Source organism: Triplophysa dalaica, chromosome 16 (genome assembly GCF_015846415.1).
Source record: "Triplophysa dalaica isolate WHDGS20190420 chromosome 16, ASM1584641v1, whole genome shotgun sequence".
Lineage (NCBI taxonomy): Eukaryota > Metazoa > Chordata > Actinopteri > Cypriniformes > Nemacheilidae > Triplophysa > Triplophysa dalaica.
The window spans coordinates 1558334-1573090 of NC_079557.1; the positions used below are offsets into that span (position 1 = coordinate 1558334).

At 39.4% G+C, this 14757-nt stretch overlaps 3 protein-coding genes across 7 annotated transcripts; 1 reads left to right on the plus strand and 2 right to left on the minus strand.

The window, feature by feature from the left end:
• Window positions 1–2222: 2222 nt before the first annotated feature.
• Window positions 2223–7714, plus strand: hopx (HOP homeobox). The gene is made up of 2 exons (XM_056768893.1): window positions 2223–2661; window positions 3890–7714. The coding sequence occupies exons 1-2, from the start codon at window positions 2506–2508 to the stop codon at window positions 3965–3967; spliced, it is 234 nt and encodes a 77-aa protein (XP_056624871.1). The 5' UTR covers window positions 2223–2505; the 3' UTR covers window positions 3968–7714.
• Window positions 7715–7913: 199 nt separating this feature from the next.
• On the minus strand, window positions 7914–10578 carry LOC130437547 (testicular haploid expressed gene protein-like). 5 transcript variants are annotated; one of them, XM_056768887.1, is made up of 8 exons: window positions 10408–10578; window positions 10298–10328; window positions 10155–10211; window positions 9918–10049; window positions 9043–9168; window positions 8450–8591; window positions 8251–8385; window positions 7914–8143 (listed from the first exon to the last, which is right to left on the minus strand). In XM_056768887.1, the coding sequence occupies exons 1-8, from the start codon at window positions 10421–10423 to the stop codon at window positions 8030–8032; spliced, it is 753 nt and encodes a 250-aa protein (XP_056624865.1). In that variant the 5' UTR covers window positions 10424–10578; the 3' UTR covers window positions 7914–8029. The 5 variants fall into 5 exon arrangements, with proteins under 5 accessions (XP_056624865.1, XP_056624866.1, XP_056624864.1 ...); XM_056768888.1 differs by lacking the exon at window positions 10155–10211; XM_056768886.1 differs by having other exon boundaries at window positions 10298–10433.
• A 114-nt stretch (window positions 10579–10692) lies between these two features.
• On the minus strand, window positions 10693–14004 carry arl9 (ADP-ribosylation factor-like 9). The gene is given in 5 exon segments (XM_056768891.1): window positions 10693–11365; window positions 12113–12288; window positions 12622–12790; window positions 13295–13345; window positions 13348–14004. Coding segments are annotated over 5 exon segments (720 nt in total). The 5' UTR covers window positions 13495–14004; the 3' UTR covers window positions 10693–11188.
• Between the last annotated feature and the right edge of the window lie 753 nt (window positions 14005–14757).

The window sequence follows — 14757 nt, forward strand, 5'->3', positions numbered from 1 at the left end:
CTGAACCATTTTTTTGTTCTGTCTTCATTAAAACATGGTCATAATGTTATAAAATAATATAAAAAACTTTCTTATTTTGGGTTGGGTGGACTTAAATCCATAGTTGAATGAACTCACAAATTTGCATGTTGTCCAGATACTTCAAGTTGGTTTAACTGATTTTTCATTTTTTGTAATAACTTAGAAAATTTAGCTGACATAAACTACTGGATCAAAAGTTGATCAAGCAATAAAAAGCTATGGGAATGTTTGCTAGGGGTGTGGCCTTAAATTTTTAGTGTGTGACTCATGTTTCTACAGAATAATCCCTCCCGTCCACACATCTCATCTCCTCCCCATCATGTCGACCCAGATGGACCGAATACTGCACCCAAATCACCATCACAGAACACAAACCAAACAACTGTGACCCTGACCTTCCCTCTCTCTCCATCTGTTAAGGTATTACAGTAACGCTTTAAAAACAGTGGAGTGGCGTTTTAAAACTTCATTAAATAGTACAGAATGATGGTTCAGAAGATGAAATCATTACCTGAGCTCATTGTGTGCAGTGAGTGAAGAACATGAGCCTCTGGCTGTCAAACCGAGGCTGTGCTCACAAGAGCATGTGTGGGCACTGTCTGACCAACCCTTTACAAAAAAACATCATGAAACACTGAGTCTGAGTCATTCAAGATCTCAACACCCTCTCCTCAAGCTACAGAAAACCAGGAACATGTGAACAGAAACACCAGGAGGAGTATGACATAAAGCTTTGAATGTTGGATGAAGAAATACGTAGCTTGGATTTTATTGTCAACTGTAAACAGATACACAAAAATTTCATAAACGTATTGATGGTAGTTGTCAGCTATTTTTGACACTGTGTGTGTGTGTGTGTTTGTGTGTGTGTGTGTGTGGTCGAGTGTGTGTTTGGCCAATCCCCACCCCACTTCCTCTCCTCCCTCCCAGTCCAACCTATAAGCTCCCCGACAAACACTTCAGTTTCTGGAGTTTCTGCACTCAAAGACACACTGCAGGCTTCTTATAAGTTTGTATACATGTGTTTTCACTACACATCATGGCATCTCACCAAACTCACCATTCGGCATTCTTCTTGTTTGCTAAAGTTCACACCAAAGCAAATACGAAACGCACAGAGTTCCCATCGACTTCACATTAAACACCAAAGACATCTGCTTAAGCTTTCAGCTGAGCCCAGTTTCAGCAGTCATGTCAAAGCAATAAACAAATCAAGTACTACCATCTCAGAAACATTGGCAGGATTAGATGTTTTGTCTCAAACCAAGATTTAGAGAAACTAGTTTCTACAGTGGGTTACTGGTCCAGGACCTAAATACATCTCAGATATACTCATAAACCAAACAGACTTCTCAGATCATCAGGATCAAGTCAGTTAGAGATAACAAGGGTTCACTCAAAACAGGGCAAGTCAGCGTTTAGTCATTACGCCCCGTAGCTGGAATCTGTTTCCAGAAGACATCAGACATTCACCAACAGAAGCTACTTTTAAAACCGGATTAAAAACACACTTGTGTAGCTGTGCGTTCACAACCTGAGCACTGTGCTGGTTCACATCAACTTCTATTTCTAATTTCGTTTTTCTTTTCTTTTCATAACAATCACACTTTTAAACAATTTTATTTCTGTTTTATTGTTTCTTAAAATCTAAAGTTGTATTTGTTATCTTAAATCATTTGCATTTTAAAGATACCTCATATTTCTCTTTGTCAATCATTTTATGTAAAGCACTTTGAATTGCCCTTGTGTGTGAAATGTGCTATAGAAATAAACTTGCGTTGCCTTTTACGCACGAGAAAAACAAGTCTGTGCATACGGTTTGAGGTGCAGTCATGTTTGCCAATATAACTAACAAAATCTAATGAAACCTGAATAAATAAACAAATACGCTACAAATGCTAAATAAATAAATGTAATAACAGGAAAACAAATGGAGGAATAAATGACTAGGTCATATTTCACACATAAACTTACGAAGAAACATATCTTACGGAAAGATTCATGAACACTGTTTTTATTACTTCGCCTTTAGTTTGAAATACGACCCTGAGTGTTTGTGAAAGCGCACAAAAGATTCACCCTCACCTGCTGCAGGTAAACACATCTATCATATGCGACCAGCCTGGCGCGTCACTCCTCGGATGCGCGGTGACGTCATCTCACAATGCTCTGAGTATCATTGAACGGGCTGTCGGAGTTCAGACATCATCACAGCAGGCAGGTCCATCACACACACACATTCACCTCTGCGCCTTTAAATATCACGCTGTCACTGCATTGTCTTTGGGAAAGGGGCGTTCTCTCTCGGTGAAGTAACGCGCACATCAGACGCCTGAAGTTCGCGGATCTCATACAGTTCGGCTTTCTCACCCCACACAGACTCGCGGAGGCTGCTGGTGATTTTGAAAAGCTCTGGACTTGACTTGCATGGACGATCGCAAAATCAGAACACGCGAATCGGTTTGTCTGTGATATCTGCGCATCATGAGCGCGCATGGGAACGCGAGGGTCGAGATGGATTTAGCGGATGATCAGATCAAAGTTCTGGAGGAGAACTTCACGAGAGTCAGCAAACATCCAGACGACGCCACGCTGATGCTGATCGCGGCGGAGTGCGGGCTGAGCGAGGAAGAGACGGCGGTGAGTTCGATACGAGACCCGCAGAATAACGCGCTTTTGGTGACGCGCAGAGTAGTCGAAGACGATCATCTCCAATTTACGACATTATGTGGTAAAAACAGCCAAATATAGCTTTCGCGAACAACAGGACAGCTTACAAACCACCGGTGCGTTATTGCAGAGCAACCATATGGCTTTATTTGAACAGGGAGAGTTTATGATGATAATAAATGTTAATATTCTGTCAAAGCTGTCAGGTTTTTTGTCTTAAAGTTGACTGAAGCGGAAAGTGCTTTGAGTCACTCTATGTCATTCCCTCATTAACCTTCAGTTAAATGCGCAGTGGCAGTACGCGGACAGAAGCTTATGGAGTTTGATCCCGCAACGTTTCAGTCAGCAGCCCATAAGTCACACCACAGCTTTATCTCTTCCTCTCTCGCGCATTGTGTTCTTTTTTGTTTTGCTGTCACGGCTCAAAATAACACGATGACAGCATTAAAGACAGGGGGTGCGCTTGTGAATGGAGAGCTGACGCGCGCAATTGCGCTCTCCGGATGCGCGTGGACAGGGATGCGTGTTCAGACACATTGAGCCCGATGTCTCACCAACCCTCACAGGACGTGTAATGTAGAGTGATGTTGTAATGTCTAATGGGTATCTTTAGGCTGCTGAGCAACATTTGCATTTTGACAATGTGAAAAAAAATCTTGTACCCATCATGCCATAAAATAATGTTAATGAGATTGACCATTGTTTATGCAGAAAGCTAAACTCAGCCTTCCATCTATGGCTTTATTTCGTAGGCAAATATGTCCTGGGGAAAGCAGGTTTGAATAACAAAGTCTGTCCTTTTCCGGGCATATGATATCACCTCTTTGCATTATTTGAATGCTAGGAAAACTCAAAGGGTGTGGTACACACACACACACACAGAGACACACACCCTCTAAGTCTTCTTTTTGCTGTAAACCGGTCAGTCCTGCTCACAAACACATACATTGTGTGTGTGTTAGAAGGAGGATCTCATTGGTGCACATATCGGAGTCAAAGTGTTTTGCTCAGAAACTCTGATGCTGAATTTGTGAGGCAAAGCAGCTAAGAGCTTTGCTGCCCCAGAGGACACAAACTGATGTTACACACACACCTTCACGCTTTTCTAACCCTCATATTAAACATCAGAATATGTCTCTTTAAAGAGGATCGATACCTCCTGTGAATTGACTCTCTCTCTCTCTCTCTGATTCTGTAGAAATGGTTCAGGATGAGAAACGCTCAGTGGAGAAAGGCAGAAGGTCTTCCACCTAACCTGGGATCAGTGAAGGATTGAAGGAAAGAAGACCTCAGTTCCTCATGTTCTCTTTTAAATGTTCTCTTTCGTCTTCGGTAGTCCAGCTCTCTCTTTTATTTTCGCTTTCTTCGGGACACTTTCTGAAGATTGAAGAGCTTATTTTATTCTTCTTTGTTTTATCTAAGTTATAATATTTGGCCGAAAGCAAAGTGTAAATGTACCATATGGTTTACTAACTTAATCACATGCACGTATATAAAGTAAATGTAAAAATCTGTATATAATGACATAGTCTGTATACATCCTGGATTTGATTTCAAATGAAGAATTATTAGCTACCAAAACATGACTTTCTCATTTGCATTTTTATCAGAACCAAACAGAGGAACATCTCAGGATGCCACACTTTTATTTTTAACCCCTCGGGAAAGATAAACAAACAAACTTGTTTTATTATCTCAAGTGTTTCTCTAGAGACCAATGAGACTTTGGAGATGTCTCCTGCTTCTCAAGATTTCTTCCCCAGTCTCTTCTAGAGCTCCTGAAGCCATCGCAGACAATACTTAAACAAAAATACAACCGAGAGCTCAGTTAAAACCTCTGAGCAAGAATGTTTTCTGGAAGACATGTTCAGTTTAAATGTGAATGAACTGGATGTAAACTAACAGTCCTGAGGAAACATTGAGATGAAAAGATGCCGATCAATGAAGAAGAGGAGAATACAATGATGTTGTGACGGACGCAAGAAAACGGAATCAAGAGATGTTCAGGCCAGTAGAAAGGCTCATGAGTGTTTCATAAAATATTCAAAATGTTTAAAACACAAGAAATGAGGAACTGAAGCAGTGTTTGAAAGGTTAGCTTCAGTGAACATGAGATTCTGACTGCTATGTGTGTGTGTTTGTGTGTGTGTGTGTGTGTTTTCTGTGCTGTGGGGTGTGAAAAACTTTCCACACCCACTGTGGAAAAACAAACATGTTCATTTGACTACAGCAACAATGCACTTCTGTGCACACAAACACACGTTTCAGCTCAAGGTTTAACCGCGACGGCCTGAAGACAGTTAAAATGGTAATGACATTGGAAAATATAACCGAGATTCAATACATCAGAAATGTCATAAAGTTACTTAAAGAATAAATATTCATTTATAAATCAACATTAAAACTAAAAATGCAGTAAAGACGTCCGACAAAAGATCTCCTGCGGTCTCACACATGAAGATTTCACCTCACGTCCGATTTTACGTTATTACAACTTATTATACGCGACTAATCGAAAAGTAACCGAAACCGACATTCAGGACCTCTAATAGAGGTAATTTTCCCATTTACTGACACTTAAGTGCTTTACTTTTAGGTGCGTACTCACAATTACAACAAAACTTTGTTTGTTTGTGTTTTCTTAAGAAAATGATGAGGACGCGTTATCATCTCTCCGCGCTCCCACATTTCTGAAACGCGTCACTAAACTGATCCAAAACTCTGCAAATACTTATCACACAAACACGTGTATGTCTAAAGAAAGCTTAAAATATCGACTTTCTAACGATCCGATTCAGATTGAAATCAAATGTTTATGTAATATGCATAGACGAGATGTACAGTTGAGAAATATTCTTCCTCCTGTTTAGTGATCACAGGACTTTTAGTTAAAAAATGGCATATTGGGTGAAATATAGGCCTAGATATACTGAAACACGTTTACCTTATATTTCTTTAGACAGACTTCAAGTTCAACTCCGTCCGTTTCTTTCATGCAAGCGCTCTTATGACTTCAGGATGTTTCTCCAGTGTCCTAAAGTACACACGATTTCTCACGGCAGACGTTTTGCTGATTTGTGTTGCATTTGTTCTCCTGTCTTCAGATGCAGCAAATGCTAATTTTCAATAAATAACCATGAATAGTTTGTATTTCCTTTGATTTTAAAATATTTTTATTATATTATAATAAATTATTATATTATTATTATAATATTTTATTAGGAAATATATATTTACAGTACAAACCATGTCACTGAGCTTCAGCAAAATAACTGAGAAAAATAAACAAAAACAAATTAATAGTTCAATAATTGTCATCGAGACAATTGTATTAATTTTGTTGACATTTATTTTAGGACAACCCCCCATTCATCTCTTTCTGGCACAAGTAGTATCAAAAGAAATAAAAAAGGAGTAAAGTTTCAAATCCATTGACATAAATGATGTTAACACATAAATCAGACAATGCATCAGCAATTTAGTGTCATTCCCAGAGTTGTGGTCTTGAAAAAAAAGACCACTACGTCCAGAACCAAGACATTTCCAAGGCCAAAGACAGTCGAGACATTTGGTGCGAGACTTATGAAACTTAGTGTTTATTTTGGTTAGATTCATACATTTTGTAGTTGATTATCATTTCATCTTTAATTTGTGACCAAAATCTAAATGAGAATGGGTTTTGGGGGAATTTTGTTGCAAAAATGTAGTACCGTATGTAACAGCGCTGTTGAAAAAAACAATAGAAACCCAGTAGAAACAGTCCTTTTGACATGTGTTTTGGGCATAATTCAGGATTTAACATCCTACCAAAACAATCCATCACATACCAATAGTTTCCATTAAAACCAGTACAGTACCCATTATTACTGCGCAGTTTCATGATGCCACCTGGGTGGCTATTGCTCTGATGGCTTGGGCCCGTCAGCGCTGCTCGCAGCTATATTTTTACTGAATATTTACACATTGCACACTGAAGTTTTTGCTGGTTGTTTGGTTGAAGCAAGACTTAAAGAAAAATTGGTTTACATTAACCTGGATTGATGTCTCAGTTGAGCTGGCCTTCCAGACAAATCCCAGTAAATCCAGGAACTCCTTTGGAAAACTAACATTGACTGATCTGAAACAGAGTGTTTAATTGGTTAGATTCATTAACTTTTTAATATATTGATATTTTTAACAAAATGTCTTTGTTGCGTCAAAATTACTTTTTGCAAGAGTCGATAGCCTAGTGGCGCGGTTGAGCACAAGGTGACCCGAGTTCGATTCCCATCTTGTGGTCCTTCCCCGAACCCAGAGGTTGCATCTGTGATGGCTTATTACTCGGTGTACATGTCGTTATTGTACTTTGTTAAATGAATAGATTAAATCTATTGTAAGTATTTTATATAAAAGACAATGCATAAGGTTACTGAAAATTCCTTTATGAAGAAAGAAAAACTGCCTGTGGAAATCACTTCCACTATTTCCCCCCTACTTGAGGTTTCTGAATTATTATTCCTTTCTGTTTGATTGAGAGTTTTATTGATAACAGAGATAGCGATTGGACAGAAGTCAGTTCAAACTAAAAAATGAAATTTAACAAGGTAGCTTAGATGTAGTAAGCTACATTTGACACATTTTATCTTAATTTCCCAGGATGATGGAATCGGTGTAGTGAAGCTTCATTTAATGTAACTTTTATCTTAGCTCACAACATTTTCCAAGTAGCTTGCCCAACACTGGCCTCCCGTTATAGATTACAACTTCCCCGTCTCTATCTATTTTTAAGTTTACTCTAAAGACCGATTTATTTTCTCTGACATTTAATAATCCCTGGTTTACTGTTTGAGGATTAAGCTTTTTAGGAAACCTTTGCCTATGTTATAGCTAGTGTTTTATTGAGTTTTAATGTGTTTTCATAGATTTAAATTTTGTGTTGTGTGTTTTAAAACTTTGATCATCGTCTTTTTGTGAAGCACTTAGGTCACCACGGGTGCTTTTAATTTGTGCTATATAAATAAACTTTGTATTGTTAAAAAATTAATACTAAATTGAGTGATCTAGATTAAAAAAGGTAAGTGAATAATGAACCCAAAAACACAAGCATGAGTTTCAGAATATCTATTAGAAGGCAAAAACCTGTGAGTCATAAAACAGATGCTGATGATTTGAGATTCTCACACGATGAAGTGAAACCTGAGGTCTACAAGCATTAAAACACAAAACCCTGAGGTGCTTCAGCAGCAGAGTAACACACATTTAATACTTTCATTTTATTCACAGTCCTGAGACAAAAAGTGAGACAGTGATTACAAATCCAGGAGAGACAAAAGCACAGAGAGAGACAGATCAAATCTCCTCAGGGTCTCCAGCCGGGTTCTCTGGGGGGGATGTAGTCTTTAGAAAGAGCTTTAGGAGCAGACAGACCTTGGATCTGAACGCTTGCTGTGGCATTTCTCGCTCCTCTGGAAACCTGTTAGATATCAACAGAACACAGATGGATCAGTTCACGCTCAGGACCACAGAGTACACACACACACACACACACACACACACACTCTCTCTCTCTCTCTCTCTCACGGGTCGGATTGGGCTCTCTGGTCGTCCGTAGTCACAGACGTGTCTGTTTTCTCTCAGTTTGGGCAGTGAGAGTTGCTCAAGCCTGGTGCTCATCTTGGCCGTTTTGGCTGCGTATGAGATTAACGTCTGTACGTTCTGTAACACAAAACACAACACAAGCACATTTTTACAATCTAGAGGGTCAAAGTGATATTCTCACCTGTCTATTGCAGGTGAAGTCGGGGTGATGGGGTTTGGGACGGGACAACTGAAGCAGTCGAGGTGAGATGACCGCGTTCCTCACGCAGGGCTTCACGTGCCAGATGGGACAGTCATGTTCGCACAATTCTGAGTGTGAAGAACTACACACACACATGTAATTCAAAGCAACTTTTAGTGTATGGTCACACGTTACAAGTCAAATTCTTCAGCAGGCTTGATAACACTAACAAACTTAAAAAACGGTCTGCCACGCATGTGTTCTCAACTACGTTACATAACAAAAATCCACCAGCTTTGTTTACCACTCCAATTATTTGACTTTGGAATTTTCTTCACAAACAAATTGACGCAACCGCAAAAGTGAAGCAATATGCGAGTCTGTAAAAAGCCCATAGAATGGGCCTAAAATTGTGGTTTAAAATAAAAACCTTAACGTCTGTGGTCACACACGAACCCAAAGTCTACTGTCTGACATCATCTCTCAGGCCTACTGAAGTTCAGATATCTGCATCCTCAAGGACTTATTTCTGGAAGCATCTGTGAGATCTCATGAACGTGTGCTGTGGGGGTCAGGGTCACGTGACCTCTTACCTCACTTCCTGGGAGCTTGGTCCTCTCAATTTGGGAGTTGCCAGACGGAGGATATCCTCGTACTGCAATGTGTGAGACGGGTGGGAGATCTTCATGGTCTTCCTCCTCTCCTCCTCTTTCTCTCTTCTGCAGGAAGATAACAGAGCGGATGTTTGGCAAATGAAGACAATGAGACGAGTTCAGCAAGTGAATGTATAACTCCGTGTTTATGATCATTTCGCAGTACAGATCTCAGTACAGTATTTTATGAGAGTGATTTTATTCTCTTTGTAAATGGACTGCTGGACTGAGAGAGCTAATGAGTTTTTTATTTCATCTCATAATACTCTCTAGATTAAGCACAGATGAAGCAGTGAGAAGGACTTCTTTAACTTCAGTACTGGGTGGAAAAAGTGCACATGTGCAGAGCGAGAGAGAATCATTTGAAAACTGATTTTCTTGAAATATGAATGAACTCGTTCTGCAGAAGAACTTCAATGTTTGTCTATAAACAGGAAACGGTTCTCCTCTATTAAATCTTGATTTGGGTCAATTTAATGAGAAATTGTTGATATTGAGATTCAATCATATTGTCATAGAGACTTGACAAATCTGAGCTCAGTTTGACACGTTGTTGACGTCTCTTCTCAAACTCTAATGACAGACACATTTGTGAGATTATTTACGAGTACTGTGATGTTTATATGTTTTATAAAGAAAACACACAGATTCAATATTGACATGATCACATGGCAGGTATGCAGTATATATATGCAGTCAAGTTTCTGAACGCTGATCTCAAACTCTCATTTATTATTAACCTCACACCTGCTGAAACAGCTAAACCTGAGCTCGCATCACTGCCTTGTGTTTTACTGTCGAGTGCCTGTTTGTACCTGAGCTCAAACTGCAGAGAGGAGAAATCTTTCTTGTTCTGAGACAGGGCTTTTATTCTGGAGCTTGGAACGGCTCGCAGGGCAGAACAGGACAACGGCCATATTGATTCCTGATTTCCCCATGTCAGCATCCTGCAACACGCACACGCGTGGTCACATGATAAATGAGCTCCTTAAGGATTTGTGCACATTTCTGTTGTGATATCTATAACAACTGTTAAAACACAGAAATTTTACCATGGCCTTGTGGACCAAATGGTCTTGGAGAGCTTAGGTTGAGCTAGAAATGAAATCCTACACAAAACAACATTCAATACACAAATCATAAAGAAATGAATAGAAAACGCAACATTAAAAAGTGATGTAATCTGTGTACATACCTTTCCCAGTCAGAGGACTTCAATTCGATCTCTTGCAAAATAAAAAATGAACACAAACTCACATTCAACAAAAAACTGTACATCTTTTGTTTAAAAAGGTAGATTTGTACCTGTGTTAGAGTTCATTCTGTCCAGACAAAGACCCCACAGGTGTTCTGGAAGCTGTGTGCTTGTGTCACAATAGTGACCGGCTGTTGCTAAGGAACTAGTTACTGTAGCAACAGGTGTCACGTGCCCCTGCTATCAAAGAGCCGAAGCCAGCCATTGACTAACCGAGAATGCTGGGTAACAGTGTCACCAACACAATACTTTAAATAGACAACGATGCAATAAAATACCGTTACAGTCATGACAGGTATTGTCATGTTATGGATGCCCAGAAAAAACACTTTCAGGATATTTAATAACTTTAATCAGTATTTAAAGTTCATCAAAATACCATCACAAAATATCTTGACATCAGATTTCATACTTTAAAAGTATGACATAAATCAAGTTACAAAATGAATATACAAACATTGAACTTTAGCCTTTCCTTTTTGACTTATCAGTCAGATACACTGTAAACCAATTTAAGCATCGTATTAATGAAAATAAACATCACACAAACCACATCAGCAGCAAGAAACTAAAATAATTCTCTTTGTATTGCAAAATACTCAAAATATTGTTTTATGAAAATGTTAAGCAAACCACCATTATGATAATCATCTATTTAACAGTTCATCTAATTACCATATTTATGAAACTATTACAAGCCGCCATACTATTACAGAAACAGTCTCTCGTTTGGATTGAAGACTCTTTGGTGTTCATGAAACTCAGAAGGATGGAGACATTCGCATGTTGTAGTGAGAAGAGAATCTGAGGGCATCCGTTTCAAACACGTACTCAATCTTCCGACATCATCTCAATGATGAGGTCACGGGCGTCCTGCACACCAGTGTTGGTCTCAGATTTTCCCTTCTTCACCTGTGTACCGATCACACTGAGACGATGCCCGTCACCAACGTTCCCCAATTCCAACGCTCCGTAGAGATCAGTGATGCCACGGGCCGCTGGCAAATCCTGCATGTGAATTCAAAATGTGAACCGGGCATTCTAAACAAGAACAAGATTTCTCATTCACATCAACCACAAAGTTGAACAGACATTTAAGGAGAAACATCGCCCCCTTGAGTACTCCAACAGCAGTGCAAGAGTGTTTTCGATGCACAGACAAAAATGAAAGCATTGTAATGGTTGTGCATGTTTCTGACCTTATAGCCAATGAGAAAGGACATTCACGCTCTTATTTTTCTTTTAATAATGTGGTACTGTTGCAAGGGAAACAAATAAGTGTACTAGACATTTCCCAGAAAAGAAAAATTGCCATCGATTGAGAAGAAGATTCAGTTTTGTCCCAAAGCTTTCCCTAAACATATATTGTTTCAATAAAGGTTTACATAAAGTAACTCCGACTTTTTTTGTTGTTCCTCACAAATGTGTTTATTTGTATAATTCAAATCAGTATAAAAAAAGCTTTGCATTTTTTGAAGTTGTCAATTTAATTTTGGAGGCGTATCACTGCCATAATACCACCCAATGTAATAAAAAGCCCAGCAATTATTGTGACATAATAATCTGATTTTGTCACGTGCCCAAAAGTGACTTTTAATAATTACGTTTAATCAAGCATCTTGCCTGAAATGAACACCAACATCGCCTCATCTCGTCTTTATCTCACTTTCGACCAGCCAGATGGTTGTGACATGAGGCGAGTCAGAACACAGAGAGAGAGAGAGATTGAGCAAGAGAGGATAAAAGTGTTCACACCTGTTTGTTGGCCAGCAGCACCAGGGGCAGACAGGGGTCAGCAGACAGGAGCTGATGCAGGTGATGTTTAGCCAGAGAGAAGCGCTCGGCGTCTGCAGAATCCACCACGAACACCAGAAGACGAGCTTTACACAGATACATCTGCCAGTAATCCCGCAGCTTCTCTGTGCCTCCGACTGCACAACACACAGAGGATCATTACACCGTTCACAACCGCACTTACTGTTGTACAACAAATGAGATGGTCAAACCAGAGGATTTGGATGTACATTTAAGAGTTTTTCGATTATACTTTTTCAATTCAATTTAGAATGTAAAGCTTTTCGATATCCATCACAACGATGGCGAGTTCCTGTAGCTCTATTGGTAGAGCAAAGGTCACAGGTTAGATCTCGGGAGAACGCGGTACTAATAAGACATTTACAGATTAATGTGTCTTTTAATAAAAAGGTGCATTAAATGCACACAAACAAACATGATTCCCAAGAGTATGCATGTGTTGTATTTACTCTCTAGGAACTCGATCTGAAGCTCTTCCTTGTTGACGGAGATGGCATTGAATCCCTCCGTGGGACTCACGTCCTGCTCCAGACTGCCCGTGGCAAAACAGTGCAGTAAACTCGTCTTTCCTGCCCCGTCCAAACCCAAAAACAGCACCTGTGTACCTGCACTCCTGGGCTGCAGAGATGACACACAACACAGACTTTGACTTTTGATTCTGAGCCGCTATATATCACAAACATCTGTCATTTACATAACTTTACATTTGTTTATAGGAGAGAGCATTGAACTTAAGGATTTAAATCACAGAAAGGGTTTGTGGGTGTAAAGCTGTCACGGGTCACACAGACACAGAAGTGAACAGATGGATTAACTACAGCAGGTTTACATGATTCCTTATCAAACAGTTAAACACACAGCTTGTTGTAAAGCCCAAACATTGCGTGTGCATTTATATATAATGTTATTAAGTTTTGGGTGTCACTTCTTTAAAATGAACTATACAGAGTTACTCACTATGTTTACGTTTATAAATGATCCACGGTGAGCAAACATGATGCTAAAAACAACTGTTTAAATGTACAGAATAATATAACATATGTTGACATAAATGAAAGTACACAAGTCATCACGTCAAGGCCTCGCGCAACAAACGAGCGACCGGGAGAAAAGCAAACAAACCTCTTTTATTATGGGCTGTTTCTGTGTGGTGCCGGTCTTGGTGCTTTCATGCACTCCTTCTCGCGTTTGTCTTTATTTTGCTCGTCTTTCGCTCTTTCCTCGGGTTTGTTTGTGCGCATCAAATAGCAGACGGCGCACGCGACGCCTCCCGTCAGCGCGAGCGCTGCGCCCATCATCCCGATCTCGCGCGCAGCGGGCATTTTAACGCTTAGTTGAAGCGTCCGGCTATTCAATTAACTGCAAACAAACACAATGTTTTTTTTTACATGCACGCGCACATGATGGCCGCAGACAGACCGAGCGACTCCACAAGTGGATCAGAAAGTCCGGTGAGATATTTCCGGGAAGTAGGAAACAAGAATACCGGTGGAGATATTTAAAGATTAAACGTGAGCATAAATGTTACTGTAACTGCGAAACTGTAGACGCAGCGTAGTCCTCGCAAAATACCGAACGCGTGCGCGCCGAGCTTTTGCGTTTCCTGGAGATCAGCAACAAACGCGACGATCATGTGAGAATTACAACAAGTCCCGGGAGATGTTCTTCTTAAATGTCTCTGCGGGGAACCGGAAGCTCAAATAATCCGCTGAGGTGAACTACTCTTACCTGCGCACAATAAACCTTTTAAATGTGTGTTTAAATGTACACTCGTGCGTGTGATTCGTGTAATGCGCACATTGTGAAGCAACAGCGCCCCCTGTCAGAAAAAACACGACCAAAGACTACAGATATTAACAAGACGCCGTAGTGATGTTCTCCTATAAGAGGATAACGCTCCGCTTCAGCGAAGGGACTCCATAAGACAATTGTTCAAAACTAACGTTGTTTTTAGCGCATTTTGTTCTTACAAAACAACTTACGGTGTACTTGTTTTTCGGAAATATGCTGTTTTGTTGTGATCTTAGCGAGCGATTTTGAAAATATCGGTCATTCCTGCATTCTTACATTAGTGCAGAGACTTCTTTTAAAAGGACTTTGGTATTACACACTATTGGTATTAGCGCAATATAAAATATTTTATTTGACAAATAATCCTACATCGAAAGCTGAAGGCACAGCTTATTGTTTTATGCAATATTAATTTAATCAACTGCCTTTAAAAACGGTCTCAACTTGTGCACTACATCTCCAATTGTAGATATTTGTATATATGTGAAGAGTTTGGTTCCAAAATGAGATATTTTCAAATATTATGTTTTTTATTAAGTTATCTTTTTATTGTGTTTTTTTGTGATAGTTAGCTGTATTTTTGTGTTGTTATGGCTTGCATCACAACAAACCAACTGCAGTTTGATTGATATGAATTGGAATGTACAATAAAAAAACTGATTTTTGAATTATCTTTAAAAAGTTATCGAGTTATCACATTTTGGAATCAAACTCTTCATATATTATACTTTGTTTATCTCTGACATATAAAATAGTTGTGTGACGGTTTACAGAAAATCTCATTCTGATATTTA

What these genes read in the sequence shown, in the direction of transcription:
- hopx (XM_056768893.1), top strand. Translation starts at nt 2,506, where the DNA reads ATGAGCGCGCATGGGAACGCGAGGGTCGAGATGGATTTAGCGGATGAT. An exon ending in TGAGCGAGGAAGAGACGGCG is followed by an intron (nt 2,662 to 3,889) that starts GTGAGTTCGATA and finishes CTGATTCTGTAG; the next exon opens with AAATGGTTCAGGATGAGAAA.
- LOC130437547 (XM_056768886.1), bottom strand. Translation starts at nt 10,380, where the DNA reads ATGTACAGTTTTTTGTTGAATGTGAGTTTGTGTTCATTTTTTATTTTG. An exon ending in AAGTCCTCTGACTGGGAAAG is followed by an intron (nt 10,212 to 10,297) that starts GTATGTACACAG and finishes TGTTTTGTGTAG; the next exon opens with GATTTCATTTCTAGCTCAAC. An exon ending in CAGAGAGCCCAATCCGACCC is followed by an intron (nt 8,144 to 8,250) that starts GTGAGAGAGAGA and finishes GATATCTAACAG; the next exon opens with GTTTCCAGAGGAGCGAGAAA.